Raw genomic sequence first — 17,505 nt, forward strand, 5'->3', positions numbered from 1 at the left:
TAACTCAAACTAATTGTGTTTATGGTATATAAAATTGACTCATTGAGCATCAGTTGGCTTTAAAAGTAAAATTTTAAACTTATTTCACTGTCCATAATGGGGGATCCATTACTGGAGAACTGCCGTCCATAATTGGAGAAAAAACACCTAGTTTTAATTTGTTAAGTATGAAGAAACTAATAGGAATATCCATTCTGCAATACGCTTGAAATGTAAAAGAAGGATAGGACATTCAAGATTTAACACGCTTAGCGGTAGAATTTTTACATTTAAGAGTGAAATATCAATAATAGGTGAAAATTTTTCTTAAACTGTCCATGATTGGGTTCGTTACCTTAATATATTAATTAAAATGTTTGCTAATTCGGGCACGAATATTTCAGTAAAATGCCAAAATAGAAGTTTAAGTTTTTCGAAACTTATGTGCGAAATGTTACTTGATATTTTCCAGTCGCTTTTCGGTGAAGGAGAACATCGTGAGGAAATCGGACTAATCCCAATAAGGCCTATTTACCCTTCGGTTTGGAAGGCAGTCACTTTCGTAAAACAAGTGTATTTTTACGCTAAATCTTTGGATTAGTTGTCAAAGCGGACCCCAGGCTCCCATGAGCCATGGCAAATGCCGGGATAACGCAAGGAGAATGAAGAGTTGAAGGTATCTAGTAGTCTTATTCTTATTATCCATTCATTAATCTACACGTGTCATCAATCTTCTAATAAACTTTCATTATAACAAAGTGTGGGCGAGAACATTGTCAAATCAACTTTAATCAAACGCCCACTCCAAAGGAAAGATCAAAGATTACTATTTCCCTGAATACCGGGAAAATTTTCTACGCTCCCCGTTTTTGGTGGGGAGAATCGCTAGAATCAGTACCCGGTCCGCCGCCGAGCGGCAAGCGCGTATCGCGCAACGCAAACAGCAACACACACATTAGGTTAAATATTGTTACTTAATCTATAAAACACCTTAAACAAAAGTCTGACTGTCTGTGGCGGTCTTAAAAAAGAAAAACGTCGAGCGTCAATCGTTTCTAAATTTGAATTTCGAACGCTCGCTCGTGAAGGATTGATTTTTCCGTAGCGGTTTTGGGGTCCAATGCGGCATAATGTTATGGTTTTTCGATTTTTCTGATAGCAGGGGTTTAGAATCGCTGATGAAAGCGTTTTCCGAGTGAAGTGTGAAGGGTGTCTGGTTTAGGGTGGCTTTTAATACCAAAATGTCGCAATTGTTACGATATGATGAGCATTGCGATGAAAATCGCAATTTAGAGAGTAACATTAGAATTTTTAGAATGATCAGAAAACGAATACCTACAAAAATGTTGGTACTGTAACTAAAACAATAATAGAGAAATAAAAATAAACAAAATAAATTAAAACAATATATTTCAAATATTTCCTACTACATTTTCTATTTGCCAGGATAGCGAAAAACAAAACTCCTGATTTCCTAATGAAGAAAAGAGAGATCAATTGTTTTGTTATCCGATTTTCCTAGCTTTCCCTAAATCCTCATTGATCTTTACGTTACTGTATGCTTACACGCATATTAAAATGAATAAATGTATGTAAACATTAAATTCTCTAAGGATATTCTCCGAAATGAAATGCCCAAATCCAAAATGGCGGCAGTTCACTAAACGCGTTTCCCGCGCGCTGGTTTCCTGTTACGTTACTAGTAACATTTGTTTTTTTTTTATATATTTTGGATAACCTCCTCAGTCCTCACGTTTTTTTTTGAACTTTTATTGGGTTCCAACTGAAGGATCCAAATTCAAAAACAAAACAAATGCTGCCAGAACTCAGGAGGACAAACAAAATGTCCTTAATGTCCAAAGGACAAAAAAAAACTTCTTGTAAACATTGGTTTACAAGAAAAGTTTCTTTACTATTTTTTTGCATTTTGCACAGTGTTAAAAACCGGCCAAGAGCGTGTGGGGCCACGCTCAGTGTAGAGTTCCGTAGTTTCCCGTATTTTTTTTCAAAAACCTATCAAGATCAAAATAATTTTCCTACAAAGTCTTTATAAAGTACTACTTTAGTGTTTTTTTCCATATTTTTTTAAACATATGGTTCAAAAGTTAGAGTGGGGGACACACTGTTTTTTTAGGTGCGATTCTTTCCGAAAATATTAATTATATCAAAAAACGATTCCCCTATTCATTTTTAAATACCTATCCAACAATATGTTACACGTTGGGGTTGGAATAAAAAAAAATCAGCCCCCACTTTATATGTAGGGGGGTACCCCAATAAAACATTTTTGTCCACTTTTTATTTTACCACTTAGTCGGCGTGATTGATATGGGTAGGTACATATCATTGGTACCAAATTTCAGCTTTCTAGTGCTAAAGGTCACTGTGATTATCGGCGGACGGACGGACGGACGAATGGACGGACGGACGGACAGACATGGCGAAACTATGAGGGTTCCTGGTTGACTACGGAACCCTAAAAATGAACACGTGGAAACAATTGTGACAAAGAAATAATTTTCTAAATTGTTTTAATCTTTTTTTTTTTACTACTCTGATTTTTTTCATAGGTACTCTGCAAATATATCTTTTTTCAGATATTCATATAAAACCTACGATATTCATTATAATACATACAAATAAAATTTAAATTAATCTTAACCGAAAAACTACGTTGAATTTGTGTTATAAATCCAATCCATGATTTATTGTTGATAATGATGAGAATAATGAAACGTCCAAGTTACTATTTGCTAATAAATAAATAATTCTACGCATTTTATCCATAAAACTAAGCAAAACCTGACAACATTATACTCTCTTATAAAGGGACAGGTGGGTAGGTATGCGTAGGTGAGATATTACCTACTAGAGGTACTTTTATAAGTAAAATTAAGTATTCTCTTATTTTAGATAATCTGTTACTCTAAATCTTTCTCCGAATAATAAGTTACAGAAATAAATTCTCCCGGTATTCTAAGAAATTATTTCTATTTAATATTTTAAGACTGACTAAGCTTCGTAAAAAATGAGTTTAATCTTTTCTGAAATATCAAAGTGAAAGTTGCTAACGTTAAAGTTTTAATGAACCGAGGTGAGTTTTTGTTCGCGCTCAAAGAACTTTCAGCTTTTTACGTAATAAATGCTGCTTTTATGAAAAAAATGAGACCAATATTGAACTAGAGCTTTTCTCAAGACATACATAGACCGTATGCTTGTTTGCTACCGACGTAGTATAAAAAAACAAATGTATTTTTACTGATTAGGCGAAAAGTGCTAACAATTGAAATAAAAAAAAAACAGTTACGCGTTGAACACTGTACTGTCCAGGATGTTGGATTTTTTTAAAATAGAAACGCGAAGAAAATGCATAAGACCAAAAAAAATTAATTGCACAAAATAGTGTTTTGTTACAAATATTTAGTTATTAATATAAAAATGACTAGCTTTTGCCCCGCGGCTTCGCTCGCGTCAAATTCGAAAATTGCGGAAAGCTCCAAACAAAGTGCCCCCCCCCCCCATTTTAGAGAAGTGGGGGGTTAGAAAGACAAAAAGCCTATGTCACTCTCCATCCCTTCAACTATCTCCACTTAAAAAATCACGTCAACTCGTCGCTCCGTTTTGCCGTGAAAGACAGACAAACAAACAGACACGAACACTTTCCCATTTATAGTATTAGTATGGATGCATGATATTTTTGCCTGTTCTGTGTTGAATTGTTAAGAGGAAGCTTCTTTATGTTTTTCATTTAGACTTATCTTCTACACCGCCTAAAGCTCGATGTTCTTTTAAAAGGACACAATCATTTTTTCGTATACCACAAGTTACCGCCACACTTGCGGTTTTTTTTTTAATTGTTTACTGTTTCTATGGAAAAAAGACCAATGTTGACATTTTAAGGTTTTTTAGGGTTCCGTAGTTAACTAGGAACCCTTATAGTTTCGCCATGTCTGTCTGTCTGTCCGTCTGTCCGTCTGTCCGTCTGTCCGTCTGTCCGTCCGTCCGTCCGTCCGTCCGTCCGTCCGCGGATAATCTCAGTGACCGTTAGCACTAGAAAGCTGAAATTTGGTATCAATATGTATATCAATCACGCCAACAAAGTGCAAAAATAAAAAAATGGAAAAAAATGTTTTATTAGGGTACCCCCCCTACATGTAAAGTGAGGGCTGATATTTTTTTTCATTCGAACCCCAACGTGTGATATATTGTTAGATAGGTATTGAAATCGTTTTTTGATAATATTAATATTTTCGGAAATAATCGCTCCTAAAGGAAAAAAAATTGCGTCCCCCCCCTCTAACTTTTGAACCATATGTTTAAAAATATGAAAAAATCTCAAAAGTAGAACTTTATAAAGACTTTCTAGGAAAATTTTTTTCAACTTGATAGGTTCAGTAGTTTTTGAGAAAAATACGGAAAATTACGGAACCCTACACTGAGCGTGGCCCGACACGCTCTTGGCCGGTTTTTTTTATTGAAATGGGTTTTGTTGACACATGAGAAATGGGTTTTGATTTCAATCCTCAGTCGCGGCGGAAAAACGTAGTATGCCAAAAAATCACAAATAATTCGTAGTATACCCATCTGCGAGGTTATAACGGTTGAGTGTGTGAGTGAGATGATTTTCTTGACACTATTGTTTCCGCTCCATACATTTTTATCGAAAAATAATCATAAAACCTTTGATTAAAGTAAAATAGCGGAAGATAGGTGACGCGCCACTCAAATGTGGCCCTCAAAAATCAAGCGACCGTCGCTTGATTGCCTTCAGTTGCAATGGGCACTGCGTGCGCATCGGATGTCGTGAGATGTGTGACGTGAGGAAATTATAAATTATTTCTTATGGGTAAAACGTAACCAAAATGCTTTCGTGTGCTTTTATGCGTTGCACAAACCATTATAAAAGGAAAAACAAATCGCATGGAATCACTATTCACTCGTAAGTACATGAAAAATTTTATTTTCTAAGATAATTTATAAAAATTTTTTTTTTTTATACTACGTCGGTGGCAAACAAGTATACGGCCCGCCTGATGTAAAGCGGTCACCGTAACCTATGGACGCCTGCAACTCAAAAAGTGTCACATGCGCGTTGCCACCCCATTAGAAATTCAGTCTTTGTTTTGACGGCCATTTTGCAGAGCGGGATAGAAATATAAGTTTCATTGACGTGCGACCAAATACGCATGATACATTAATGACGCTCAAAGACTGCCTTTTGAGATTTGCATTCGCGGTAGCGTCAGCATAAAATGTTGATCATAATAAATAATTTATATAATAAAACTTTTACCTGGTATTGATTGTTGATTGATTATATAATTTTTTGATATATTATATAATGATATTTGACCTCATTTTTGCAACAAACTTTAGTAGTACATTATTTTGTTATTTTTATTTACAAATAATAAAATAATTATCAACTAAAGTTTGTTGCAAAAATGCTTGCCTTATCAACAAGATTTTTTTTAATTCACTCGCACCAAATATGTTTATTTGTTTTCTAGTTTTCCTGGAGATGAACTTGTCAGACACAAAAGGCTTATTGTAGTGCGTAAACAACGACAAGAGCCAGACTGGACGCCTCGACTTTTCTCGCTATAGTGAGGGGAAAAGTTTTGTAAATAACTATTATTCTAAGTATAGGAAAGTACCCTATCGTAAGCAATTTTAATAAGGTTTTTCTTAAAGAAAAAATATGAGGTCACTATTTTAGTTCCATCAATTTCAGCCACTTCATATTTTAAAAAACTAATAGTGTGTTGTGAGTGAGATTAGGGTTGCAAATAGAAAAAAAACAAATGTTTTTTTTTCAGAATTATGAAAAAAAAACCGAGCACCATGGTTTTTTTTTCTAAATATGTTTTTTTTTTTCACATGAACAAATAATTCGACAATAACGGTTTTTCGTGACTTGTATTGTAACATTTGTAACGTGTTTCAATAACAATAACGTACATTTTAAGACGATTAACATTCAGTAAACGTTTATTGGGGAATCCCCGATGCTACGTGCAGCGCGGAGAGGCGGTCGTTTTGCCAACAGTAAATAGTGATAACTACCAACTACACATTTCGTAAAATGTTACTTTTATAAGACCAGAACTTTAAGTTATTCGTTTAATAGTTAACATTAAGTCTAAAACTGTTTTGCAAATTTTGAGATTTCGTACTTTAGAAAAAAACATACTCCAGAAAAAAAACTGGTTTTTTTTTTCACGTTTTTTTTTTCATGTTTTTTTTTAAGCCAGAAAAAACCGTATTTTTTGCAACCCTAAGTGAGACACATGTCATCAAGCTCTTATATTTTCATTTCAATTTTGCGAAGTTTCACTTCTTTCGCGCGGAGGAACTCCACGCGCTTTTTTCTAATGTCTGTATCAAATAAGATATTGTTGACAGTTGTGGCAAAAAGTGCCTCATCTAAATTTTGGTTAATAAGTTCATAATTTAGTTTAAAAATAAGACGTAATAAATATAAAAAAATATACTAATAATTATGTTTTTTTTTTGGTAACCCTACTTACACCAAACCAAACATCGCTCCACATTGCAAAATAGTAAAGTAATAAATAATAAGTAATTTATTTTGTTTTCATAAAAAATATGTTGCATAATTCTTATACTCCAATTTGTCTGCTGACGCTTCTTGATTCTTTGCAATATTTTTTTTAAATCTTTATTAAAGAGCTTTGTCATGACACTTGGAAAGAGGCTCATCTCGATGCGCGCGTTTGTCTCGTTCGCACTACCGTCGTAATAAATCGGTGTGTCTCTGTCGTTCAATAGCGTAAATTTACATAGCTGTGTGGGTCTTCTTGTATGTAGTAGTGTGTAGTGCCATTTATTAGCTGACAATTAGTATTGACGTGCCGTATCTTCCGCTATTTTACTTTAATCAAAGCATAAAACTATAATTTTCAAGTTAAATTGCCTAAAATTTATAGGTTGTCATAGAAATGATATGTTGACATTGTCAATAATCACAGCTGTATAATAAAATCACAGCTGCTTGACTTTTTAGTATGTGTGTTGTGTCTGTGTATTTTTTATATTTTATTGTAAATTATGAGTTGTGTTACTTGAAATAAATAAATTTTAATTTAATTTAATTTAATTTAATTTTTTTAATTAATTTAATAAGTGCGAGAGGGACACCAGCCCAAACAAGCCTCTCAGGTGGACACACTTTTTGGCCTACTTTACTACTCATTCTGGGTTAATTATAATTCTGTGGTACTTCGTTTGGACTAAATTCATGTTGGCCGAATTGATGTTAGGCGAAATACTTGTTGACGTAATACGCTTTGGCCGAAATACTATTGGACGACATGCATGTTTGACCAAAAGCGTGTTGGACGAAATGCTAATTGAAATACCATTTGGACGAAATGCTATTGGACGACATGCATGTTTGACTAAATGCGTGTTGGACGAAATGCTTATTGAAAAATCATTTGGACGAACTGCGTATTGGACGAACAGCTAACAAATCCTAAATTATATCTTATACAAAAGTCATAAATAATTATGATAAGTGGGCATTTTAGCGAGAACAATCACCAAGCATTTTTTTTCTAAGGTAGATAAATTTTATATTTTTCCTACTCAGAATCACGAGCCCTTTCGACCTAGGACAAAAAACAAGAGACAAAAAATGGTCCCAAAATTTTTATTATTACATACTTTCCACTTTGTAACCGCTGTATAAAGTGTAATACTGTAATTTGAAAAATGGTAACGAAGTGGAAAAAATAAATTTGGGACGCCTTTTTCCGCCTAGTAGGATGGAAAGGGACCGTAATTCTGAGTAGGAAAAACATTAAATTTACCTATTTTAGAAATAAAATTGAAAATGCCCAGGTATACTACTGGCCGGTATAGTAGGTATATGTATAAGGTCAGCAAAAGGCCGGTTTCTTTTTACTCAAATAACTTCTTTTTAACCCCTGACGCAAAAAACGACGGTGTGTTATAAGTTAGACGTGTCTGTCTGTCTGTTTGTCTGTTTGTGTGCGTGTCTGTCTGTGACATCGTAGCTCCCGAACTGATGAACCGATTTAGATTTTTTTTTTGTTTAAAAGCTAAGTTAGTCGGGAGTGTTCTTAGCCATGTTTCATGAAAATCTGTCCACTATATCGGGAGTTTTATATGCATCAATAGATTAGATTCCTGTCCGTCAGCATGTTCTGCAAAATTTGACAAAGCTGTGATTGCTATGAACATTTACGTAGGCGTGCGTTTATGTTTGCATACTGCGTGGGAGGTTATTGCGATTTGAGTTAACTCTGACATTCAAAGCGGCATCCAAAAGGATATACGTATGTGCAAACGAGATATGAATTTTAGCTAAAAATAAGATTAACTGAAAAAATAATACAAATAATTTTGAACTTTGACTGAAAATATACATCCTGTTTTTATTGAATTCCGTTAACTTTAAGGGAAGATTCTTGTGTGTGTGTGGATTGAGTGAGCACCTTCCGAAAATAAAAAAAAATATGCTGATCATTTAGTAAAAGTTCTAAAACAATTGTAAAACGAATCTCTGAATTTGTAAAAAGATAAATCAAAAGATACAGCCATTAACATGTGCTCACTCAGTTCTCACAAACTACCAACGAAAACAGTGAATATATTCATTTAACATATAATATTTATATACTAACATTTAGTAAAAAATAGGCCAACCTACCTCTATAAATATTAGATCACCTAGTGACGTATTAAATTTTTTACAAATAGTTTCTTATGCTCACTCAATCCACACACTTTTGAAAAGCCGAATTTTGATGAAAAACATAAGATTTAGACCGCTATTATATGTGTATAGTTTAGTAAAAGTGAAATGGGAATTTGTAAAATACAAAACAAACCACTAACGTGTCAGGTTTTTTTATAATAAAGTTTTGTAAGTGCTCACTCAGTCCACACGTTTTGAGAAAGTTAAAAATGTAAATATCTTACGATTTGTAGCACCTAAGACACTCGAAAGTACTTCAACATTTAGTAAAAATTTTTACTAAATATCCACCATCTAATATTTTATATTCGTTGTCTGGTTTTAAAGATATTCAGACATAACTTTTCTCATACAAATGTATCAAGTAGGGTGACCACACTATGTCGGCTCCTGATTTTCCCCACCTTCCCATTGTCATATTGAGATTGGGAAGTTTCGTTCAATTTTGATAATAGTTCACCGGATTTGTAAGTGGGAGCGAGAAAAGAATAACTATTTCTCGCTCCCACTTACAAATCCGGTACGCTCATCTGTTAGCGCGATTAGATTACCAGGTTCTGGTTTCTTACTAGTGAAGTATTATATTCTTTGTTTCTTACCAATTATCATTCATGTCCTTTTTAATGCATGCATGTCGATATGGTTATTATCCTGACGTCGATAAAAATTACACAATACACATCATCACTAGGCCAAGAACATAACCTAAAAACAGTTTGCAGATGGATAATTAATATGGTATTAGTTTAATATTATCAAAATTGAACGAACGAAACTCCCCAATCTCAATATGACAATGGGAAGGTGGGGAAAATCAGGAGCCGACATAGTGTGGTCACCCTACTTGATACATTTGTATGAGAAAAGTTATGTCTGAATATCTTTAAAACCAGACAACGAATATAAAATATTAGATGGTGGATATTTAGTAAAAATTTTTACTAAATGTTGAAGTACTTTCGAGTGTCTTAGGTGCTACAAATCGTAAGATATTTTTTACTAAATTAAATATTGGCCTATTTTTTACTAAATGTTAGTATATAAATATTATATGTTAAATGAATATATTCACTGTTTTCGTTGGTAGTTTGTGAGAACTGAGTGAGCACATGTTAATGGCTGTATCTTTTGATTTATCTTTTTACAAATTCAGAGATTCGTTTTACAATTGTTTTAGAACTTTTACTAAATGATCAGCATATTTTTTTTTATTTTCGGAAGGTGCTCACTCAATCCACACACACACAAGATTCTTTAATTCAAATACAATCAATTTCTCTAAGAAACTAACCTCTTAACCCTTACGGTTATCGAATTATAAAAAAAAATTACTAAACACGTGTGTGGCATCCCTTACCACTTCCTAATGTTATTTGTTTTGACATGTGCCGTCAAACACTTGACAATGACTTTAATGTTATAATTAAGGTCCTCTCACACTAATTAATTCATATATTATGTATGGAAACGTAATATTTTTTTTTCGAATTAAAAAAAAGCGATATACAGGGTGATTCCTGATGATGAACCTAACTACGTGTCGAATTAAACGGAAAACAAAAAAAACACGGTGTATAGGCATAAATAAATGGTGTTTGGTTTTATTTACAAAAATACTTTTTTATTTAGTTAGTTAAAAAGATTCCGGCCAGCCTGTTTATTTGGTGCCATAAAAATATAATTTATGAATTATGTCCCTAGTGCAGTACCTACATATGATAAAAAATAACCGCTTTTTTTCAGCAATAACAAACGTAGCTAAAAACAAGACTGAAGGGTCGACAATAAATAGATTATAAGCAAAACAATGAAGTTATTTACAAGATGGAAGCAAGTGAAAGGCTACGTATCATATCGTCATATTACATAATCGGAACGTGAAAGTCAGTGCTCCGTCGACACTGGCCGGCGACACACGCGTTTAAAAAAACAAAAAAAAAACAAAGTGACGTTCGGAAATTAAAAAATAAAATAGTGCGGGGAAAAGTGCGAAAACGCGGGAAAGTTGGCTGTACATCGTTATATTTTGTCTGTGCCGCCCGTCGACCAATGGCGGGGCGTGGAACGCCCCCGCAAGGGGTATGTCTGGTGCTACTCGCCCTGTATGCCGGTAAGTAATATTGCTAGACATTTGTATTTCGTACTCGTCTTTTAGGGACATTGTAAGTCCGTTTTCACATTATCCGATCCGATATCGGATGTCGGAAGGATTTCAATAGAAAAAATCCAAGATGGCGTCTATAATGTATGGTATATCGGTCCGACATACGATATCGGATCAGATAATGTGAAAACGCACTAAAAGATTTCAAATATAAGGAATGATAATTTGATTCAAAATGTAAGTGTAATAAGAGTTTTGAATGATTCACGGTTATTTTCATTAGACTTATATTGACCGGGATATAGACCGTGATTACGGTCTATATCCCGGTCAATATAAGTCTAATGTATGTGTAATTTTCGTGTTTACATTTCAATAATTATAATGTTCTTAAAAATCGAGTACTTTTGTTATAAGTTTTTTTTTCCTTTTCTATTATCATATTTTGGAAATAAATAGACTTTAAAAATTTACATAGTCTATTCGGAATGATATAGTCAGTGTAAATAAAAAAAATAAAGAAATCATTATTAATACTGAGTTTTTCTACTTAAAAATTGTTAAGATAAAAATCTCTTTTATCTCATGTTTTGTCTTTTGAGAAGTCATAAAATGAAAGCCAAAGAGGAAAACATTTTATTTCACGGATCTAATTTATACCTACTTGTTTACATAACAAGCATTTTTAAGATTTCTCAGAAGGACTTCATTAAAATCAGCACGGGTAGCATGGTCGCGCGATAGACGATAAAATATCAGGCCGTCCCTATCGCACTATTAGTAAGTGCGATAGGGACGGCCAGATGTTTTATCATTTATCGCGCCACCATAATTGCCTGCCTGATCGTAGAGTTAAACTACCTTTTTGTCTATATCCGATAACGGACTTTTGACAAATATCATGCATAATTTTTCTGTATGGTGCGCACATTTTTTAAGTAGGTTAGGTATATAATATATTTATATGAACATATAAACACTAAAGTTAGAAGTTATATGACACTATAGTTAAAAGGATCCCCAATTTGTTACTCCCCGGTGTAATCCCAAAAAATTTAAACTCCGTTGGCTAATAATGTAAAATGTCAACACTACACACTAGTACCTATAGTATAAACTGCACGTAACATCTTAGTAACGCATGTTACATATAAGCAAAGACATATTATTATATAACTCCGTATAGACAGATAAAGTCTAAGAAGAAATCGTATCTCAGTACCATACAGAAAAAGGTACGGTGGCCAAGATGGCATTACACCTTCGGGGTACGCTCAGCTAGATGGCGCTAATATTAATGTTTGACATTTTAACACATATCAAACTAAGAATATGGGCCAAATTGTCAAAACTGAGGTTCAAAAGTTTTAAGTCTGTGTCAAGAGATGGCAGTCTATGCACTGTGATTACACATTTTACTTCGACAGTAAGTCTCTATAATACTCGATCCTCTTTGATATAAGTTACCTACTCGAGGGACCATAGGTTACCAAACACAATGGTACGCACGATGTGTAATGTTCTGACGCAAACTATGGTAACTAACTCAAGTATGTATATCGTCGCTTTAGCACCCATAGTACAAGCTTTGCTTAGTTTGGGGCTAAGTTGATCTGTGTAAGGTGTCCCCAATATATTTTTTTTTATTAAACTTAGGTCAGATGAGATCTGCGTTCATGTGTGTCGGATCCGAAAGTACGATTTTAAACAAGCTCTAAATACTGGTATATCAGATTACGATGGTTTACGTAATTTTGCGTCATACGTGTCTATCGAATTTCGTCGAGCCCATTTTGATCGATGACCGGTCCGGCCCCGTAGCCGAATGGCATTTCTCCGACGCCAAACGAAAACGAAACGTAATCCGGCTCTGTCGCGCCAATACGCAAGAGCGATAGGGATAGATATCATAGCTTTTCGTTTCGTGAGCGTTTGTGCCATTCGGCTACGCACCCGTCGTCCCGGGGAATTTTCGCGAAAAAAGATTTAAAACTTTTTTTTCTAAAATAGGTAAATTTAATGTTTTTCCTACTCAGAATCACTGAGCCCTTTCGATGCTACTAGGTAAAAAAAGCGTCCCAAAATTAATTTTTCCACTTCATTACCATTTTTCAAACACTTTGTACAGCGGTTATAAACGGTTGGGACCATTTTTAACCGACTTCAAAAAAGGAGGAGGTTCTCAATTCGACTATATTTTTTTTTTTTTTTTTTTTGTATGTATGTTATTCGATATCTCCGAGAATCGTGGACCGATTTTCAAAATTTTTTTTTTGATCGAACCGGTATAACCCCGAGATGGTCCCATTGGCACCAAGTCAGGGTCTGATGATGGGATCCTGGAGAAATCGAGGGAACTCTTCAAATGTTATAGGCACATGTAATGTTTTTAGTCTATTTTTCAAAGGTACACCAGTATTTACGTCTGATGGTAATAATTTTATGTGGCTGAGCTGATGATGGAAGGTCAACTCCTCAATGGTTAGGAGTTTAAGGATAATTCTTTCACTACTGTACATGTATTCGGACTGATACATATAATATCACTAGGAACCACTAAAAATCAACAAATAAATAAACTTTTCAACAAAAAATAAAACCGCCTTCAAAAATAAGCGCGTTACAAAACACGGAGAAACTAAAAAGCCAAAAATAATAAACCTTTCAATTCAGATTTCTTATCGTATTGCAATAAGCTAAACATCCAAATTATAAACAAATCAATTATTTTTGGAGTCGGTACCAGCCTATGTATGGTTGGGTGGGGCAAACAGGCAATAGCAAGGCGACGAACAGGTCTGGTACCGACTACAAAAATAATTGATTTGTTTATAATTTGGATGTTTAGCTTATTGCAATACGATAAGAAATCTGAATTGAAAGGTTTATTATTTTTGGCTTTTTAGTTTCTCCGTGTTTTGTAACGCGCTTATTTTTGAAGGCGGTTTTATTTTTTTAACCGCCTTCCAAATCTCAAAGGAAGGGGTTTTCAATTCGTCTGTATTTTTATTTTTTTATTTTTTTTAATGTTTGTTCCTCGATATCTCCGTCGTTACTGGACCGATTTTGAAATTTTTTTTTTATTGAATGTATATGCATACAGATTGGTCCCATTTTTCTCGGAACCCAGTTCTGATGATGGGATCCTGGAGAAATCGAGGGAACTCCTCAAATCTGAAAGGCATACATATGATGATTTTTGTGTTTTTAAAGGAACAGCATGCATTTACGTACGGAATAGTGATATTTGGTGCAGTGGAACTCCTGATGATGGTCAGAATGGAACTCCTCAAATCTGAACGGCACACTTATAGTGACTTTGGTATTTTTATAAAAACAGCATGCACTTACGTCCAGAACAGTGACATTTGGTGCAGTGGAACTGCTGATGATGGTCAGAACGGAACTCCTCAAATCTGAACGGCACACTTATAGTGACTTTGGTATTTTTATAAGAACAACATGCACTTACGTCCAGAACAGTGACATTTGGTGCAGTGGAACTGCTGATGAAGAGTGAGCCGCCCCTGGTTAGAGTTCCGTTCTGATAATCATTCTCATCTGTAAGTACTTCAGAATCATCCAGATTTCAAAATTGGTTTAGAAATGAAGGAGATATCGAATAACAAACATTAAAAAATATACAGACGAATTGATAACATAATCCAACATTTGAAAGTATTTATCACCAGAACCCCAAAGGAAGGCGGTTTTTTTTTCTTAAAATTATTTTGTCTCTTGTTTTTTGGCCTAGATCGAAAGGGCTCGTGATTCTGAGTAGGAAAAACATAAAATTTACTTACCTTAGAAAAAATACTTTTGGTGATTGTTCTCGCGACCCCTCCTCCACCCCTCACTACCCACTAAATGTTTCAAAAATTTGTATGGAAATGGTCGTGAGGGAAAGAATAGACATTTTGTCGCATCTTTAATTATGGATTATGGTATGGAGAATACTGTCGATTCTGAGTAGGACTTACTCAAAAACAGCAGGGCAAGATTCTGTGAAAACCATTTTTTTTATATTTGTTTGAGAAAATACCCCACAAAGAACAATATTAGACACAGAAATAGTTATTTGTTTTACAAGGGGGCAAATTTGTTTACCTTCGTGCCTTGAAACCCTCGCGACGGTCAAGATTCTACTTTTTGAACCACTCGCTACGCTCGCGGTTCAATATTGGAATCTTTCGCTTGCTCGGGTATCAATATTGGCACGTGCGGTTAAACAAACTTTGCTGCCGAGTGAAACATATCAATTTATTTAATATTTATGATTCAAAATCATCATTTATAGGTAAATTCTACCAGCCAGCTCAAGATGTCAAGTTAACATTTTATGAAATTACTTTGCACTCTTGTGAATAAAATGCAATTTTGCTATCTGTTTTCGAATACCAAATTACAGTGCCTTGCCTTTATCAGTTGGTGTGGTAAAAACATATTGTTTATAAGAGAAGCTATTTTGTTTTACTAGGACGATTTTGATAGTCGATACAATGGCTCATGGCTGCAGATCTACCTTGGTCTGACTTTATAATCTAGGTACAGTCGCGATCAAATATATCGGACTTGTCAACGCTCTCACAAACGTTACAGAGGCGTGTCCCGATATTTGTGTATCTGTTGGTCACTGTAAGTGTACAGGGATCTAATGACATTGATGTCAGTTTGTAAATTTTATGTAGTTTATTTAATTGTTAGCAATATTTTGGATTACTTTTGACCTTTATTGTACTCCTGTAAAGTCTATCTTGCCTGCTGGATCGATCCTCTCATCTACTCCAAGGTTAGCTGGAAGAGATCCCTTATAGGGATAAGCTCCTTTGTATCTCTATTTCTACAAGTTGTATATAAACTGTTGCACACAATAAAGTGATTACTACTACTACTACTAATGTTAAACCTAACCAAATAGCAAATAGGGTTAATGGAAAAACTTAGCAAGGTGATCCGTTATCTGAAGCTCGGTCTAGAAGTAGGTCAGGCTTTGCAAGGATTTCCACACATCGTGATGTGTATAACCTTAGTTCTAAACTGGATCTATTTATTGAATATGTATCTAGGAGGTACATAATTATATGAAGTCAGACTGCAAAGGATTCTAAACAGATGTATGCAGTTGTGACAAACATGATATAGTCTAAGCTAAAATTACTTATAAGATCCGGATTTATATGAGTATAATTGAGGATATCCATTAAACATGCAAACATTCATAATATGCGCAGTTAATATGTGCACTGAGAGAAAATACAACCAGTTTTCATGTTCGTTCAACAAGCTTTTTGGTTAAAATAGCGCCTACGTGCTCTTTGGTTCAAACAAAGCTACTTGTCATTTGAATCGGCAATATATTTGAATCAACAAGTCGATTTTATAAAAACAGCCTGACACATATTGTTTTAAACATACGTTTGGCTGATTCAAACGGATAAACCGCAACAAGTCGAACTTGTTAAATTCACAATGCAAATTTCTCTCAGTGTGCTACAAACGATAAAAATTGCTGCACAATATGCATTATTACCTTGTCCTAGAGCTAATTTGTACCAGGGGGTCAATACAGAGAACACGGACAAACTGCAATCAAAATGTAACTTCTTTTAACGCCGCATTCCTGCACTGAGAGAAAATACAACCAGTTTTCATGTTCGTTCAACAAGTTTTTTGGTTAATATAGCGCCTACGTGCTCTTTGGTTCAAACAACAAGCTACTTGTCATTTGAATCGGCAATATATTTGAATCAACAAGTCGATTTTATAAAAACAACCTGACACATATTGTTTTAAACTTACGTTTGGCTGATAAACCGCAACAAGTCGAACTTGTTAAATTCACAATGAAAATTTCTCTCAGTGTGGGATTGCAACCTCTGCAGGTCTAGTACATGATTTGCTTGTACAACTTCCAATGACATGACAAATATTCCACGAGGATGTTGCGGATATTGCACAAAAAATTGACGGCATTGCACAAAAACATTGATTGTATAGAGACCTTTAAATCACTGTGTAAGATGAAGGTTACTTGAGCAATTAAGCAGGATGTGGAACATTCATTATCGGCCTACGTTTCATTTAAACTTAGGCAGCATTTGGTTGTAAATGTTAAACAATCTAAATATATAAAAGAAGAATCTGACTGACTGACATATCAACGCACATCTGAAACTTTTCAGTACAGATGGTGTTTTTTTTACGCACTAGTGCGAGAAGTGGTTCATTATATGTCAGGTCAAAGCTTCGGAGGTCCATCTGTACTGAAAAACGTCGTTCGATACACGTGCGAAAAGGGAATTCGTAGATCGTGTTTTAATTTATCGCCACTCGTTTCGAGCGTCCTCTTTTTCGCACTTGTATCGAAATGTACTATTTCAAAATTCACATCCTTAAGGGTGTGAAATGGGGGGTTCAACGTTTGAATAAGATTACTTTTAGTACGCGGGCGAAGCCGCCGGAAAACGCAAGTTACCTATATCTAAATTAAAATTCTTGATGAAATACGTAATTAAAAAAAAGCCAAAATACCAGAATTAAAAACTAACAAGTACATTTTAAAATTAAATCTATAAATGAATAAAACTTTTATTCAAATTTATCGCCTTTTTCTTGTTGTTTCTTTTCATTATAAATAAAAAAAAACTACTGATTTTAGAAAATGCCAAACTTTAGT

General features: G+C 34.5%; 1 protein-coding gene across 2 annotated transcripts in view; it reads left to right on the forward strand.

Annotated features, from left to right (window-relative positions):
* Positions 1–543: 543 nt before the first annotated feature.
* Positions 544–17,505, forward strand: part of LOC125238256 (protein Skeletor, isoforms B/C) — a 75,062-nt gene continuing 58,100 nt past the window's right edge. Inside the window, exons 1-2 of one of the 2 annotated variants that reach the window (XM_048145531.1) lie at positions 544–655; positions 10,469–10,835. In XM_048145531.1, coding sequence (XP_048001488.1) covers positions 10,775–10,835 — 61 coding nt within the window. In that variant the 5' untranslated portion in view covers positions 544–655; positions 10,469–10,774. Of the gene's footprint in view, positions 656–901; positions 939–10,468; positions 10,836–17,505 lie in introns of those variants that run through there. The other variant, XM_048145532.1, reaches the window with a different exon arrangement.

This window comes from Leguminivora glycinivorella, chromosome 23, assembly GCF_023078275.1.
Source record: "Leguminivora glycinivorella isolate SPB_JAAS2020 chromosome 23, LegGlyc_1.1, whole genome shotgun sequence".
In the NCBI taxonomy this organism is placed as follows: Eukaryota; Metazoa; Arthropoda; class Insecta; order Lepidoptera; family Tortricidae; genus Leguminivora; species Leguminivora glycinivorella.